At 40.1% G+C, this 16,275-nt stretch overlaps 1 protein-coding gene across 2 annotated transcripts in view; it reads right to left on the reverse strand.

Moving 5' to 3' along the window:
- Positions 1-337: 337 nt before the first annotated feature.
- The window catches only part of rnf11b (ring finger protein 11b), an 18,377-nt gene continuing 2,439 nt past the window's right edge, over positions 338-16,275 (reverse strand). The window contains exons 2-4 of one of the 2 annotated variants that reach the window (XR_009925451.1): positions 4,229-4,398; positions 3,011-3,543; positions 338-2,847 (exon numbers count right to left, since the gene is read on the reverse strand). Coding sequence is in view for 1 of the 2 variants with exons in the window: in XM_062424996.1 (XP_062280980.1) it covers positions 3,372-3,543; positions 4,229-4,398 (342 nt within the window). In the remaining variant the exon portion in view is untranslated. Of the gene's footprint in view, positions 3,544-4,228; positions 4,399-16,275 lie in introns of both variants that reach the window. The other variant, XM_062424996.1, reaches the window with a different exon arrangement.

Genomic DNA, 16,275 nt, shown 5'->3' on the forward strand with positions numbered 1-16,275 from the left:
ATGACGTCCATTAAGCACAAACCTATCAAACAAACTCATTGTGACTTAATCATTTCTTAATGGGGAACAGCAGGGATTCATTATACATCCCACATTGATTCATGCATTAAATCATCATGAGCATGTGTTTTGTACCTGTATTATAAAGTGTTATGTCACTCAATCAGTGATGTCATTATTAATTTGATACCATATTTATATCATACTCTGGATAAAATTGTCTTGGATGCCTTATCCTTAACATTCAGGTTCCTTAATTGACAGTGATGAACTGAAAGCCCTTCAATTATTTCCTTTCGAGTGTTCATAGAGGAAATAAATCACAACCAGTGGCAGCTGTGTCGCAATGTATATTTATTATTTGCCTGTAGTACATAGCATATGCATAATTATGCTTACAAACAAGGATCCATACACAAACATACAACACACATACCCAGTTCACGTATGAGCAAACTTTGCTGATCAATCCTGTACTTAAAGCACAAAAAAAAGAAAAGAAAATCCAGCCGAAAACAGCACTCGCTTGTCATTCCTGTCAATTTGGACATTTTAGATAAATACGTTTCTCCTAAGAATCAACCTAGGAGGCAAAGGTCTATCTGAAATGTGGTGAGGCAGCATTTTTGTGCAGCTGCTTCCTCATCAAATGAGGAGGGGCCAACCAACAGTGTGGACATGAGTCATTTTCTTGGGAACACATTTTATCCCTCAAAGCCTTTTGGTGGAATTCTAGTCGGTTCAATGAAGCAGCTCCACAAAATGTCACCTTATTGAAGAAAGCATACAATATGTAGCTTTGGGAGAATGCTAGTCTTCACATGAATAAGGATTAGGATACGTATGTACAGTAGATTTAGTTAAACCAATTATTTTGTTGTACTAAAGATACACACACATACACAATGACATGGTCATCTTAGTTTCCTTTGCATTTGTAGTTCCACATAGCCTTGATTTGGTCCAGACTGAGATCAAAACCTTTCCTGCTCTGCAAAAAAGTTCACTGTATCCAAAACGGTCATCCATTGTACCGCAGGACTGCTGTGGAATGCAGATGAAGGCATTGGGAACCCTCCAGGGAGCAGGTGACGAGACAGAAATTCAGTCCAAACACCACAATACTGTTTGTTTATTAGTTTTGTGACAATGTAGCTTGGCAGAAGAATTTGCAATCTAAACTTCTTGTTTCTTGTAATAAACTGGACTCTGCTCCACTTTTTAGCAGCTGATACCGACCCTCACTCACACTTAACCTAAGGCCATGAAGCTCCACTGATGGAGAAAAATGTACAACATGAAGAGTTAAGTAGATTAAATTACTGTGCAAAAATGCCTCCCCCAGTCTTTCTCAAACACACACACAGAGGCTATGAAGCCAAGTAGAACACACACACACACACACACACACACACACACACACACACACACACACACAGGAATGCACACACAAAGATCACTAAAGGCATGCCTTTGTCAGATCTGAGTCATGCCCATTACGCAGGGGGAGCTCAGAAGAGTATGTTTACCATTTTCCTGCGTATTTCATCTTACTGACTCATTTACATGCTGAAGTTAGCAAGGAGAAGGAAAATATAACATTTGTATTTCTTTGTGCTTTAATAGTAAACTGGTTGACTTGGGCAATAGATGTTTTTAAAAAGTGTAGCAAGATGATGTGTGAATTAGCAAACATCATTTTCAAAAGATTATTTTTTTGGGATTGAAATAGACCTTGTTTAAACTGAAAAACGCATTATCAGCATTGTGTAACTACTGATTCTGACTACATTAGGTACTTAAATGACATTTGTATTCACTGACACAGGACCAGATCCGTCTTGCAGGCGGTGCCTGCCATTGTGTAAATATTTTCCGTAGAGCTGGTTTAATAACCACATTTGTCACAGGAAAGGATGCTTAATGAAGTTATGCTTTATAAATGCAAACACATTAAATAAGATTGACCTTGTATGTATTTTTTATTATGGTGTGGACTTTTCTTGAGGATTGAAATTGGAGTTACTGGTTATTGCCACCAGTAAAAAGTTCCATTTCCACTCCTGGTCCACAGAGATTTTGTGGTTTTCATTAAAGTTCATTGCAATGTTCATGAGAATGCAGGTGAAGAAAATCACATACTGTACTTCACTTTGACATAATTTGTGAATGCATATTCTTGACTCTTGTCACAATGAAGAAGTGCAAATATCTCTGATTTGTAAAATGGTTTGTTTATCGGTCTACAGTCATATTTTTGTGCTTTGGCCAATAATCTGAGATCTCACAGTGACTGAGAGTCATGAGGAGTCGATAGCTTGACAGCAATAGTCTACCAGCTACACATCACATTAGTGACTAAAGCACACCTTTTGCCATGTCTGTGGTAAACACTGGTTCAACAGAGCCCTTATGCTGACTGACAAAACTAAACATGGAACAGATTTCACAAAGCCACAGGACAATCAATCAATCAGTCAATCAATCTTTTGTTTCTCATGAGAAAGCTATACAGACAACTCGAGGCCTGTGTCTGCAGAATTCATCGAATGTCCGTAGTCTTAAATCTGATGTCCGTAGTCTTAAATCTGATGTCCATCTCTGGCAGTCTTTAATCAGATATCTGCATCTGTGGCAGTTTCTGATGCAGATATGGTACCTCTTGCAGAGGTGTCTGTGTGGAGATGCATCAAGCATCTGGCAGATCCTGCAATCTTCAGAAGGGTCTCCACCTTTTTCTTGCAGTAGTTTATTGTAATCACACTTCAACAGTCCAGGAAGCACAATCCGCAGCCGGATGATGGCAAGCAGATATCCTCCTGCATTCTGTCAAAGTTCATTTTAATGCTGGGGAGTAAATAGAGGAAGTGTGTGACTGGTTGCGTGCTTATGTGTGCATTTGCGTATATAAAAAGCGGATCTTTGAAAGATTTCTTAATCATAACAGTTAATGGCCATCGATTCTCCTTGACTTCCCTTTGTACCCATATCCTCAGCCTCCCATTGTCACCTCTCATCTTTTGCTCCTTTCCGAAATCTAGCAGCTCCTTCCTGCTTGCCTCAAACACCAATACTCTGTTCAGTCCTTCGGTCCTTTCCCAGATGCAATCCTGTCCAGCAGGCCAACTGAGGAACTTGTACACGCATACACACAAACACAGACAGACACAGAGTTCTTCCTAAATTTTTTACATCATCACTGCTTTGAAATCACCACCTTACTAATCCAGGATAAAGGTTAGTAAGATGGAAGTTGTGTATTTCCATTTGTGTGCATATTACATGTGTATGTGTATGTGCGTGTGTGTTTGTGTGTTTGTCCAGTCTGGTCCACAGGTGTCTGTGGGCATGTGTGCGTGCATGTGTGTGTGTCAGTTGGTCTCATAGGAGGAAAGCAGCGCGGCGTCCACCGGCTCCATGCAAGAGGGGCAGGTGAAGGATCTCATCAGCCAGTCGTCTATACAGTCCATGTGGTAGATGTGCATGCAGGGCAGGAACCGGATGGGGTCTCCGTACACAAAGTCCATCATACAAATGACGCACCTACAGAGGAGAACGCACACATTCATTGTTAACTCAATACTATGCTTTGTTAGGGAAAGATGTGGACAGCAGAAAAATGCAGGAAATAGCAGAAGAGAAATAAAAACCACATACTTGACACTAACCCTATAATTATCAATCACTTAATTGCTTAGTTGATCGGCAGAAAATTAATCAGCAGTTATGTTAAATGCTGTTTAATGGTTTCAGTCAAGTGTCTAGGCAGGAACATTTCCTGATGAAGGTCTCAGGACCAAAACCTTGTCAATAAAGTGAGTACAAGTGACTGACAATATGCAGGGTTTTTTTGGTCCATTTACACTCAGTTGTATAAAATTGGCATTTTTGATATTTAATTGATTAATTAAGAAAATAAGCAAAAAAATCATCAATGATAAATATTAGTTGCTTGCCTGCTTAAAACTACATTGGTTTATCTGACATGAAGCACTTTAAAATATAAAAACAGTCAGTTTACACTCTTCATTAGATATTTTATGGGAATTCATTTGCATGTGACAACAGCAAGTTGTGTTGCAGTTTAAATCAAAGTATATAATCCAGGGGATGTTTTGAGGTTTGAGTCTTCAAGTCTTTTAAGGCCATACAAACACCCTGCTTAAACACAGATTACTGCAGTGAAGGAGCCTCTTTCTGAGTCTCACCAACCAGGGTCTCTACTCACTCTCTTATCTTCTTCTCAGAGCCATCCCGCCCCGGATCATATACACCCTTTGGGAGGTGCTGGATGAGTCCGATACGTTGGGCGATGCGGACCTGCTCCTCTTCTGTCAGCTGAGTGGCCAGCCGGGCCTGGCTGGGTGTTGGGTGGTAGACAGGCACGTGGATCTGCTCCTGTAGAAAGAGAGAGAGAGGAGCGCGCACATGCAAGAGTTAAACAACATAATTGCCTTTTCTACAATATGAAATTACTTCTAGGTAAAAGGAAGAATCTTAGGGGAGGATTAACAGAGAAATACACATAGAATCATAACTAACCTATTTTTTATTTTATCGAAGCCATCTGTCTCAGAATCATGGCAGGAAATACTGTGAATATAAGCTGCAGTCAGTAAGACTGTTCTATATTCTTGTTTCATAAGCCATTCTTACCAAATCCCCTCCCTTCTTAATGTTATTTTAACCAAAGCAGAAGAAGTTGTTCTTTCACTTTCGGCAGAAGTCAAACTGGGTCTTGCAGATGTGCTTCAAGCTTGTGAAACATTCTTTTTCTTTTCTTTTATGGTACAAACACATAACGGGAACCGGGATTTAAACATTTCCTTTCATACTTAAAAAGACGGATTAATGTCACCACCTGCCAACAAAATACTGGTAAGCATTAGTATGTAAGTTTCTAAGTTCTTTGCTTTAAGGGTGGATTTCACTTCTGCTCACCACACAATGGAAGCATTTGACGGTAATTTTCAAAATCCACCACATATTCTTTGTTTTAATATGTTACTATTGTTCATCTCAAAAAGGCTCTCATCTCAAATTCCCCCAGTAACTTTCGTCAGTGACTGATGTAATCAAAGATTCATTACAAGCTGGCATTATTTCTGGCCATGTTTTGGATATGTGATCTCAGGCAGTAGGTGGTGGTGTTTCCACATCTTCTGCAGCCGGCGCAGCAGAAACCTACTCAGCCACTATCTGACTTGGCTGAAGATTAGAAATGGGGTGAATAAAAAAATCCTAACTGTTGTTCAATTTTTAGTATGTCAATTTTACAGACCGGATTTATGAAATTAGATTAATGAAACAATTAGACTTTGGTTTGATCACTACAGAACAGATCACAGCATGAACAAACATCTTGCTATCCTTTCAATTTCCCTGGAAATTTGATATGGTCAGGCCTAAATCTGGAAAACTACCACTGACCAGTGCTAAACTTCAAAGCAGCTGAAGCCTCCCTGTCCGCTGACAACTGGCTCAACAGCAATCCCGCTTTTTTTTTAACCAGCAAAGACTGAATGGGAAAAGTGACAAGCCATGAGTCTTTCATTATGTCTGTCTGTTATGTTGGTGTGTATAACCACATAAGTGTCTTGAAAGCAATATCTAATCAAAGCCACCAACAGGGTTTCAGTATTGGATTGGAATGAGTCAAAAGAAGTTATTACCACACCCCAAAGCTGTACTGTTATATAAAGTATAGCTTTGGAGTGTACAGAGGATAATACAGAGTCTATATTATACTAAACATGCTGTTAGATATTTCTAAATAGCAAAGATACTTTCTGAAAGAGGATGATTTATCTAAAAAAGATCTAAAAAGTGTAACTGCCACAATGTCCGAAAAGATCCAGATTAAATGTTACAATTTCAATCTTAAATGACACAAATAAACAAAACTGAAATAACATAAAACTAAACACAGCCTATGATGTAAATGCTTAAGCCATAATTTTGAAACATGGAAAACAAAAGGGAATGATTGTCTATTGATGTGCTTTAATTTCCTGCCAAAAACACCCAGCATGATATTCATGATGTGTGAAGAAATTCAGCTTTTATGAGGTTTTTAGTCTCAAGTGAAGTTGATCCACACTGTTTTACATGTGCTGTATCATGTCGTCTTCCATCATCAAACTCATCACAGCAGTTTATAAGTGTGGGTGACACTAGGTGATTTTTGTTTTCTATCGTCTGTACAATCAAACGTGTTTTTCTCTTCTGTGAACTACTTTCTATTCACTCCATTTTTCTCACATTGTGGTCTATGACTTCGCGTCTGCTTTATCTTCCTTCCTTTCCTTCCTACATATATTACTCACTCACTTCTATGAAACATTCATACACAATGGATGTGGTTTCTTGTGTTGTGTGTGCTAGTTCATTCTCTCCCCTCCTCAGTGCATCCAGCTCAACCTGTGTGCCAAACCATGAAGGGTCCAAGCCCCAGTTCATGGATTAGGCTGTGAATCCAGTCTAATGCCATCAAGTGAGCTCCTTCATTAACCACCGGTATATCCACACTGCAGAAATGAATTTGTGACACAAAGCACTGACCACATTTTTGAATGAAGCTGGAGATCAGACAGGCGTCGGCCTAATCAGCAGACTAAACACTTATCAGACAATGCAGTGTCGCAGTATATTTATCATACTGTAAAAAGTAGCAGCAGCCCCATACAACCACAGAGATCTACTGACTGTTAAACCACTAATAATTGCAGCAAATACTTTGCAATACCGTCCTTAAGAGGAAAAAAAACCCTATCAAACATCATCAGCAATGATGACGGCTAGCTCGCAGTCAGCCTCTCAGCTCTGTAGCATTTTAGCCATGAGTCAGCATAACTGGTAGTTGAGGCAGTCTGCTGCTTCCCTGACAGCCACTCCTTTGGTTCGTGTCAAAAAGAGATGGCAGCCAGGCAGAAGGAATAAAAGCCACAGACAGGGCCTCAGAGGGGCCAGCAGCTGTACTCTGTGTGTGTGTGTGTTTGTGTGCTCGGGTGGTCATCTGTGCCATGGTCAGCAGTGTAATTGTTGTCATATGCCTCTCCCTCCTTTCATACATGGCATGTCAGCTGGACTGTGACAACTGTTCATTATGTGACCTCAGGTTGACCAGAAGGACAACAGTCAGGGAGACAGAGTAGGCGTGGGTGAAAGGGGGGTGCTGGGTCCACAGTGGAGAGGGTGGTGGCTAGCTGAGCCAAAGTACAGACCTTGGTTTTGTTTGCCAAGTATGCTCTAGGCTGCTGAAGCAGGCACTGAGCAGCTGAAACTGTCAGCCTGCCAGGCCTCAGGCTGCTAATGGTGAGCAGGAAGGGAGGTGAAGATTATAGGCAACAGGAATGAGAGCAGACACAGAGAGAAAAAAAAGATAGACAAAGAATGAAGATATTTATCCCCGTTCTTTAACCATTCATCAGTAATTGGGAGAAACTTGGGAAAAAAAGAGGAATGGGAAAATGAAAGATAGAGACACTCGTGACCAAGAGTCCAAAGTTCAATAACAGATGAGGACTAGTCTGAACCATAAAACTCAAAAATCTCCAAAGAGCTGTATGCATTCATGTGAATGTGTGTGGCCATCGCGAGGATGAGAAAACATGAAAGATGTTTACACAGTATTGAACACAGCAGTGTTTGCAGCATTAGTAGAGCAGCTTTAGTAAGTAGGATAGTTTGAAATGAGTCAGTAGCTGCGGTTTTTGAAGCCAAGTGCAACAGCTGCTCTTCATTGGCTGCAATACCTGATCAAAGAGCTAATTAGCTGAAGTGTTTAAACAACAATATGACTTGCTGGACTCAAATGTGTGGATGATGATGACTTCTATCACCAAAGAGACAGAAACATTCAGTGTCAAAATATTACAAATAGACAAATTATGAACATTACGTCATTATTTCATTCTTGTCAGCATTATGAGCTGAAATAACATAAAACCTCTGGTAACAAGTGTGACATCAAGATTATTCTCCTCTGTACAGGTGTGAAGTCCTGACAGCCTAAATATTCAACTATTGGTTGCTTTACTTTATTTGTTTACAGTTTACAAAAGTGTTTCAATATTTTATATAAGATTTGATATGTGCAAGACATTCACATATAAAAACATTTTACCTGCATATACTCAGCTTAATATGAACTAAAGTCAATAAACATTTGTGCAGGAGAGGAAGTTAAAGCTTATACAAAGAACTGTCCAAAAAACTCAAGACAAGATAAGCAGACTTACACTGAATAAAGATACATTTGTTTTATTTAAATTTCTTTATTTTGTAGATGAGATATGAATTAGAGAAATGAGTTTGACACGTCAGCTATATAGTCTGCCGTGGTTTAATTTCTACGTAAAATCATTTATTAATATTGGAAGATTTCCGAATAATGTTTTGATGATCACAGGGTACCAGGTCATTTTTGGTACTCTATCATGCAGAGCACAATTAAAATAATGCGAGTAGTTTAGATGCCACGATCTTGAAAAGACTAGATAACATTTTATTAAATTAGGATCAGAGAAACAGGATGTAAATATTTTTTGTGACTTCCTGTATATACTTTGAAGGCTGCTGGAAACTGTACAACTTGACTGCTGTTCTTTTGTCACCTCCCCCTCGCTGGTGTTGTCTGATTTTTGTCCACTATCCAGTCAAGGCGCTGTTTATCTCTAACAAGCCTCAAGTCTACACTAATCGCATTCAGGCACAGTGCTGAGTGTAGGTCACTGGTGTTTTGGCAGCGCTGAGACCCAATACACAATTATTGCAATTATGTGGTCAAATAGGAGGAAAATAAAATACTGTAGATACATGTGTGGAGTGATTGAAGCTCAAGCCATTACTCAGTAAGTATTGATTAAAATAGAAGTGTATGGAGACCAGAAAAATGTGGCTGAAACAATGGCGACAACCCCTCCAATACTGACATATACCGGGTCAACACTTTTTAAATAACGACAGCATTGAGGTGGACAATAACACAACAAACTGCCTGAGTGAAGGAGTTTGAATATTGTTTTGTAGTTAATTAAATGACCGCCTCTCTGACTGTGGAGGTAACAGGTAACAGAAAAAATGTGAACCTACCCAAGATACCTAGTCTCTCTGTCACCTTTGGTAGAATATCCCTATAATACCTTCAAAAGGGGAAGTACCATGATTTATAAGGGAAGTTTTTCTCCTTTTAGTTGAAAAACTGTAATGTATAGATAGTGCCCTGTTGCATGTAGAGCTGCCAAGCCTGATCAATCAACAGAAAATTAATCAGCAGCTATTTGGATAATCAACTGATCATTTTAAGCAGAAATGTTAAATATTTGCTGGTTGCAGCTATCCAAATTGAATCTGCAGGTTTTCTATGACATACTGTACCTGACGGTCAACTGGATATCTCTGGATTTTTGTTTTGTTTATTGACAAAACAAGACATTTGAAAACACCACCATGGATTCTAATAAATTATAAAAGGTAGGCCATTTTCACCACAAAATAATAATTCAGTCGCATATTCCTCTTTAAGCCTCAACAGTAGCTTAGTGACAAGACACAAAAAATACAATTCAAAATACAGTAAAATACAAAAATAAAACAGCATTTTTAATGTTTTGAATATTTTAGTATGTTCCATTTTGCCTGCAAATTTTCACAAACTCAAAACAGTCAACATGCACTTCAGAGGAATCAACACTAGAAACGTGAAGCGTTCGCAGGCTCTGAGATATTATCCCTCTGTTGGGGCACTTCAGGGAAACAAAATCTTTAAACACAACCTACAGACACATACACACAATAGAGGCAAGCTTGCACTCAGTTGATCACACAAAAAAAGCACATAGATAACAAAGACAACAATGGTAGAAGGATGGACATCAGCATCACAGGATGTGTTTTCTGATGTGATAACAGGACAGACTGACGGCCTGACGGTAACGATGTGTGTGTATCGCATTACTCCATCAGCTTGTAAAGCAGGAAGCTGAGGTTAGGCTAAGAGTATTAACCCTGATATTTGCACAGAACACATGACGAGGCTCATACAATACCTCCACTGTAGTAGAGGTATTGTATGTAAAAATGGATGAACATAATAAATATATACTGGTGAAAAATGCAAAAAGTGCAAACTGGGGGGAGTCAAAGTTAGTTGAATAATTGAAAAAGACAAAAAAAATGTTGTATTAATTTTTAATTTTACTAGCAGTAGCAGCAAGTGACCGGAGAAAGGTGGCAGTCTGTACAACATATAATCATTAACCACTATAACAGATGTTACTGACACGTCACCAAGGCCTTAGCCAGGATTTGTCAAATACCGAGGTCAAAAATAAGACCAAGACATGTATTTTAATTAGCTGTAATCCATGATGTATTTATACCACTTTCTTGCTGTGTATTTCTCAGTCATGGTCACTCTTGTGGTCCGGTTCTTTCTTATCATTTCCAATTTTGCAACTTAAATCAACTCCTATTTCAGTATTCTACAATTTCCATGGTTGTATATTTAAAAATGATAACTGCAATATATTATTTTCTTTGTTTGTTCTTAAAATGTGGAATGGAGCACGGCCTGCTGGGAAAGGGAGAAAAGGGCTCATCCAATGAATGAACACTTTGCAAAATTGGGTCAAGTCCAATTAACAATATTTTTTCTGGAAGTGAGCATTATATAACTGCGACTTAAATCTCCAGTAATATGTTGTGTATATTTGTGAATTTGTGACAAATCTGCTGACGGAAGCGCAACACAGCTGGAGCTGTTCGGTAAGGAAACCAGTTGAATTGGAAACCAGTTGGGACACCGGGGCCGGTGAAAAAATTCCCGGTGGATTTCAAAGCCTCACACCGCCGCTGGCTTTATAGCCGACTACTTTCATTTTGAAATGGCAGCGGTATCTGCAAGTACGTGTCACGTGAAGGTCCGTTGATGTAAGGATAATTGTCTCGTCGGCTATTTTCACAATGAAACGAAACTTCAAGAAAAAAATACCGAGGACATGACCTCGGTGTCCTCAATGGTAGCTACGGCCATACACGTCACTTAATTTTGACACTGTAATATTATGACCAAAACCTCCCTGAGCCCTCTGAGCTCCTGAAGATGAAGACAAGGACTTAACTGCGAGGAGTCATGGAGAGGACAAAAGAATTCAGAGGCGGTTATCTGAGTCCTGGCCCTTGTGGTCAGCAACAGCAGTCTCTGTGTGGCTGTGTGTCAGCCAAAGCCCGCAGACTATGTCAATGACCTGCAGCACAATAGCTTGTTTGTCAGCTCCGCCCCCATCCACCACCCCCATGCGTCTGTTAACAAATTAGGAGAAAACAGTAGATAATTTGTCACAAGGGGCTCTCAAATTGGGGTGAATGACTGCCTTACAATCCGAAAAACTAGAACTGTACCGAACTGTACCTTTTTTTTTGGGCTTCGAAACTTCGGCAGCAATTAGTCGAATTTATTCAAAGCTTCGCTACAGGGGGTGGGATGGCGGTCAGATGTGGTCCAATGGGTGCAAAGGGTGAGGAGAGCGAGGGAGAGATGACAGAAACGGCAGGGAAGAGCAAGTCTCACGGTGCAGGTGCCTCATCCTCTCTGCCTGCTGTGTTCTACATCCTGCTCAAACTGAATCTGCTGCTGCTTCTTCTGCTCCTCGTGCTGTGTGCCCGCTACCCTGTCCTCTCCAGTGCTGCTTACAGCCAGCGCATCATTGGCCGGCAAGGCGGGGATGAGGAAGATGCACCTGCACTGTGAGACTCATCTTCCCCCGCTGCCTCCGTCATCTCTCCCTCTCTACCTACCAGACTGCCACCGCCGGGGGAAAAAAAACTAATAGTCAAATCCTGATTATAATGTTCGAATGCCATGGCAACAAATTAAGCTTTAAAGCTGCGGGTACAGCTAAACCTGATTTAAGTGACCAATTGTACATGCGATTAGGTCAAAAGCACTTCAGTTGAACTCATCTGTCTAACACATTATGTGAACACAATTTCCTGCCTTACCTTACTGTAACTGAAGCTACGAGGGCCTGACATGATCAGATGAACTTCTCAAAATGTGACTTTTGGCACATCTGCAAGTGTAGCTTGGGAGAAGACATTTTCTTCTTATTCTTTTTTTTTTTTAAAGATTTTTTCGGCACAGGCGCCTTTATTCAACAGTAGACAGACAGAAAACAGGAGATAGGGGGGGTGTGACATGCAGCAAAGGACCTTCGGCCGGGATTTGCTCCACTCGACCACCCGCACGCCCTTTTCTTCTCATTCTTGAAACAGTATCAAAATATTGACTCGCCAAACAGTGAATCAGGCTCATATAAAGTATTCGCTGAATGCAAGGTTGACGAAATGCAGTCTGGAGATCTAGCCAGAAGGAGCGGTTGTCTGGTGCGAAGGGGAATTAAAAGAGGAACACACAGAGAGCATTTGTCTTTGAGAGTTTTATTGCAATATTCAGTAAATCATTTCCATATGGATCTCAAAGCTTGCTAGGCTGAGTGAGATGGCTGCAGCTAAGTTCAATGTATTTATTTAAAAAACAGCTAAAAAACTGTTTGGACAGGCGTTTGGGTAACCTGTAGGCATTAGGCGTTAGCATTTTCTTTTTATTACATTATTATTATTAATATATATGTATGTGTATATGTATATTTGTAAGTGTTTATGTGTATACATACATATATATTTTTTGTGTGTATTTTGAGTATTGTATGATCTTTTTTGTTTCATCTTGACTATGTAAAGCACTTTGTGACCAATGTGTATGAAAAGTGCTATATAAATACATTTTACTTACTTCAGTGATTGTGTTTGTACATACGGCCCACTAAATGACCATTCGGGTTTTGTCACACAGCTTTTTGTGGTCCAGAGCGCACGGGATAAAGCTTGCTGCATAGTTGCTGACAACCTTTCGGAGAACTGTGACATAATCTTTTTAGCAAAGCAAGACTTGTAAAAACTAAACTTTGTCATAAATCATTTTCAGGGAGCTGGGGAGTCTACAACTGACCTCAGCATTGGAGTATTTGGAGATAGGATACCACAGCGTGTGGCTATTCTATGGAATAACAAGCTTGACTCATTGATAAATGTGGTTAGGTTTAGTGTTGACTGGTGTATTGCAATGCTGTTTATTCCCAATGACGAGACATTCATTATCTTAAATGTGTATACACCCTCTGTCATCAGAAGGAGGATGAGTATCTGAATAGGCGTGCCTTCATCTATTCCTTTATTCAAGATAATACTTTTTCCAGTGTATTTGTCATTGGGGATATGATTGTATGAAATGTATGAAGCCACATGGCTCAGTTCTTTGAAGATAATAATTTTATATTGTCAAGCTAAGTGCTTTTTGTGCACTTTGATAAATAGTTATACTTACATTAGTGAATCAAGCATTAAAACAAGACACATCAGGTCTGGTTGGACCGAGCATGTATCTTAGTATCCTGCTGAAGCCTCTAAATCCTGGTCTATATGGCAGGTAGACCCAGACCAGGACCTCTGCTCAGGTACAAGAAGCTCACTAATGCAAGATGTACATATGTCATTCACTTTAATTGTAAAAATGAGCAAGTGAAGGCTGATTCCTTGGCTAAGAAGCTGTTAAGTAACGATGCTATTGAGCTTTGGAAAGAAGTTCCTAACAGCTGTAAAACATCTGTACCGTACACTGTAGATTGAATCTGCAGAAACAGACAATATTGTTGCATTATCATCATTATCATACCTTATTGATGATTGAATGGTGAGGTGTACTGAGCTGTAACAACCTGTCTGGTGTTAAAATGAGTTACGACCCCACAGATGACCAGTTTGGCTTTAAAGTTAAACATGGCACTGACTGCTTTTAAGGGAAGCGTCAGTATTTTTCAACCTGGACCCCATTTTTGTCATCTTTTATGTCTAAGAGACTAATGGCAACATTATTTTGAAGTTGGTCCTATTAAGTGAGAGCGCTGCAGGAGCTGGTGAGTTATGTCTGACTTTTTGAGTCAGAAATCTGACTTCAGGGGGCGTTCCAGTTGATATTTCCAACTGGGGTACAACTGGAACACACAATAAGACTAAGCGCAATTTTTCTGTACTCCAATACAACCCAGCACTCCTCTCTCCACCTCTGTCATGTGTGAAAATGAACATTTCTTGTCACAATCTGTAATAACAGTTGCGCTGAAAATGACCTGAAGCATTTAAGACTGTAGCCACAAACATTCAGAGGAAATATAATTGTTCATCTCTTCTTCTTCCTCCATATTCTGTGCTTGCTCTCGCCTCCACTCTGGGTGTTGACAGCTAATTAGAAACCACCTCCAAAGTAAACTTTCTCTACCCATTACTTCTGATAAAGCCAGCTGAGCTCACAGCAGCTGTTAACAGTAAGCACTCTCATGTTGACAGTAATGCAGGTGGTTGACAGACTCTCTGCTCCTCAACACTGTGTGTCAGTCAGGTGTATTTTACCCCCTGGTTTAATAACATGAACGAAGATTTGGCCTTGATTTTTTATTTTTTGGCAGACCAGCAGGTGTTTTAGATCCTTTTAACCCTTCGAGGCCTCAAAAAAAAGTGAGAGAGAAAGTGAAAAAGGCTGAAAATGGAAATGTTTTAATTAAGATTCAATTGCAGCTATGTGAACACAAACACTGCAAATGTTTTTAAGTATGCACAGTGTTGTAGCCAATAACAGCTGGCTATAAAGCAGCTCGCAGCAGGGTAAAGGCCTTTGTGCCAAAATGAATGTGATCAATAAAAACTCTCACAAGCCATACCAGGAAGCCAGTACACACACACACACACACACACACACACACACACACACACACACACACACACACACACACACACACACACACACACACACACACACACACACACACACACACACACACACACACACACACACACACACACACACACACACACACACACACACACAGGGGTGCCTTATCTCCCGTAGCCCAGTCACACAGCAATGAGTCAGCACTCGTCTTACCAGCTGCTTTCCAAATCACCACACTCGACACACTAAGCTGCGTGCGACACACACAAACACACACAGGGCCAGGATCACAATATGAGAGCCACAAACAAACCTGCACCTCCCTCTGCTCTGTAGCCTCCCAAACCGATACGAAAACACACACATACCACTCAAGACTCACACACACTCGCCTCACTCACTTTGAAATCATTTGGACAAGACATTAAATGGTCCACTAGCCTAAGTGGTCGGCTCAGAGGAGTGATCTCATCTACTTAGCTTTCAACATCCATACATCCACCCATCTTACTCTCTGTCTATGTGGACCATGATGAAGACATGCTGTATAAAACTTGTTTTCTGATTTAAATGATCTTAAACAAGGTTTTGACCAGTGAACACAAACTTTTTTAAGGCAACACATACAGCAAAGTTACTGTTGGCTACACACCCACCATCATCTGTCGCAACACAAAGAGTAAGTTTCAATTGGCTAACACTTGAACAAAAAAAGGTTAAGATAGGTAATTATTTAGCTACTTTACAACCACTATAATAATATACAACAGTATGATGCAGTACAATCATGCAGCTGTTTTCGCACCCATAATATTCAGACCAGTTTTTATACTGAGACTGTCAAACTAATCCATCAACACTGCAAATAAGAGGTGCTTTTCCTCATGTACACGGCCATGTACTGTGATAAAGACAGTCACAGTGATAGTTTGCAGTAAATCTTAAGTGGTCATAACATGTTACACTTCTATCAACACCGTGTTTGGCTTGTACACATGGAGTTATCAAGATGTGAACATAGTCATAGCCCATACCACCTAAATGAGAGAAAGATGACAGATTGTGACACTGTAGTATAAAGATATTATCTGGCATCTATGGTCTGTCTCAGTCTGTGCTTCACAGATTTAAACAAACGTCATACACTTAATCAAATTGTTTCTATTTAGAGTAAGGTCAACATTACAAGGCCCACATCTTTTCAGCCCGGAAATTATTAAACGACACCAAGTGCAACGTCGGACAAGCAGAGGACAGACACAGGAATTCACCCGGCTTCACCACAGACTCTGGATTCAGGGAAACATGGAGCCAGACGCATAAACAATGAACACACATATTTCCCTGCATATAAACTTGTAACAGAATGGGCCCACCTCATTCTTTCAACCAGATGTTTTTGAGTGTCTTTTTCAAGGGAGGCTCTTTTCTAAGCTTCGTCTGAGGGGAAGCCCACAGCTTCAGACTGTGTTCACGTTTTTCTACAG

The sequence above is a fragment of the Scomber scombrus genome, chromosome 8 (assembly GCF_963691925.1).
Source record: "Scomber scombrus chromosome 8, fScoSco1.1, whole genome shotgun sequence".
Taxonomy (NCBI): Eukaryota; Metazoa; Chordata; class Actinopteri; order Scombriformes; family Scombridae; genus Scomber; species Scomber scombrus.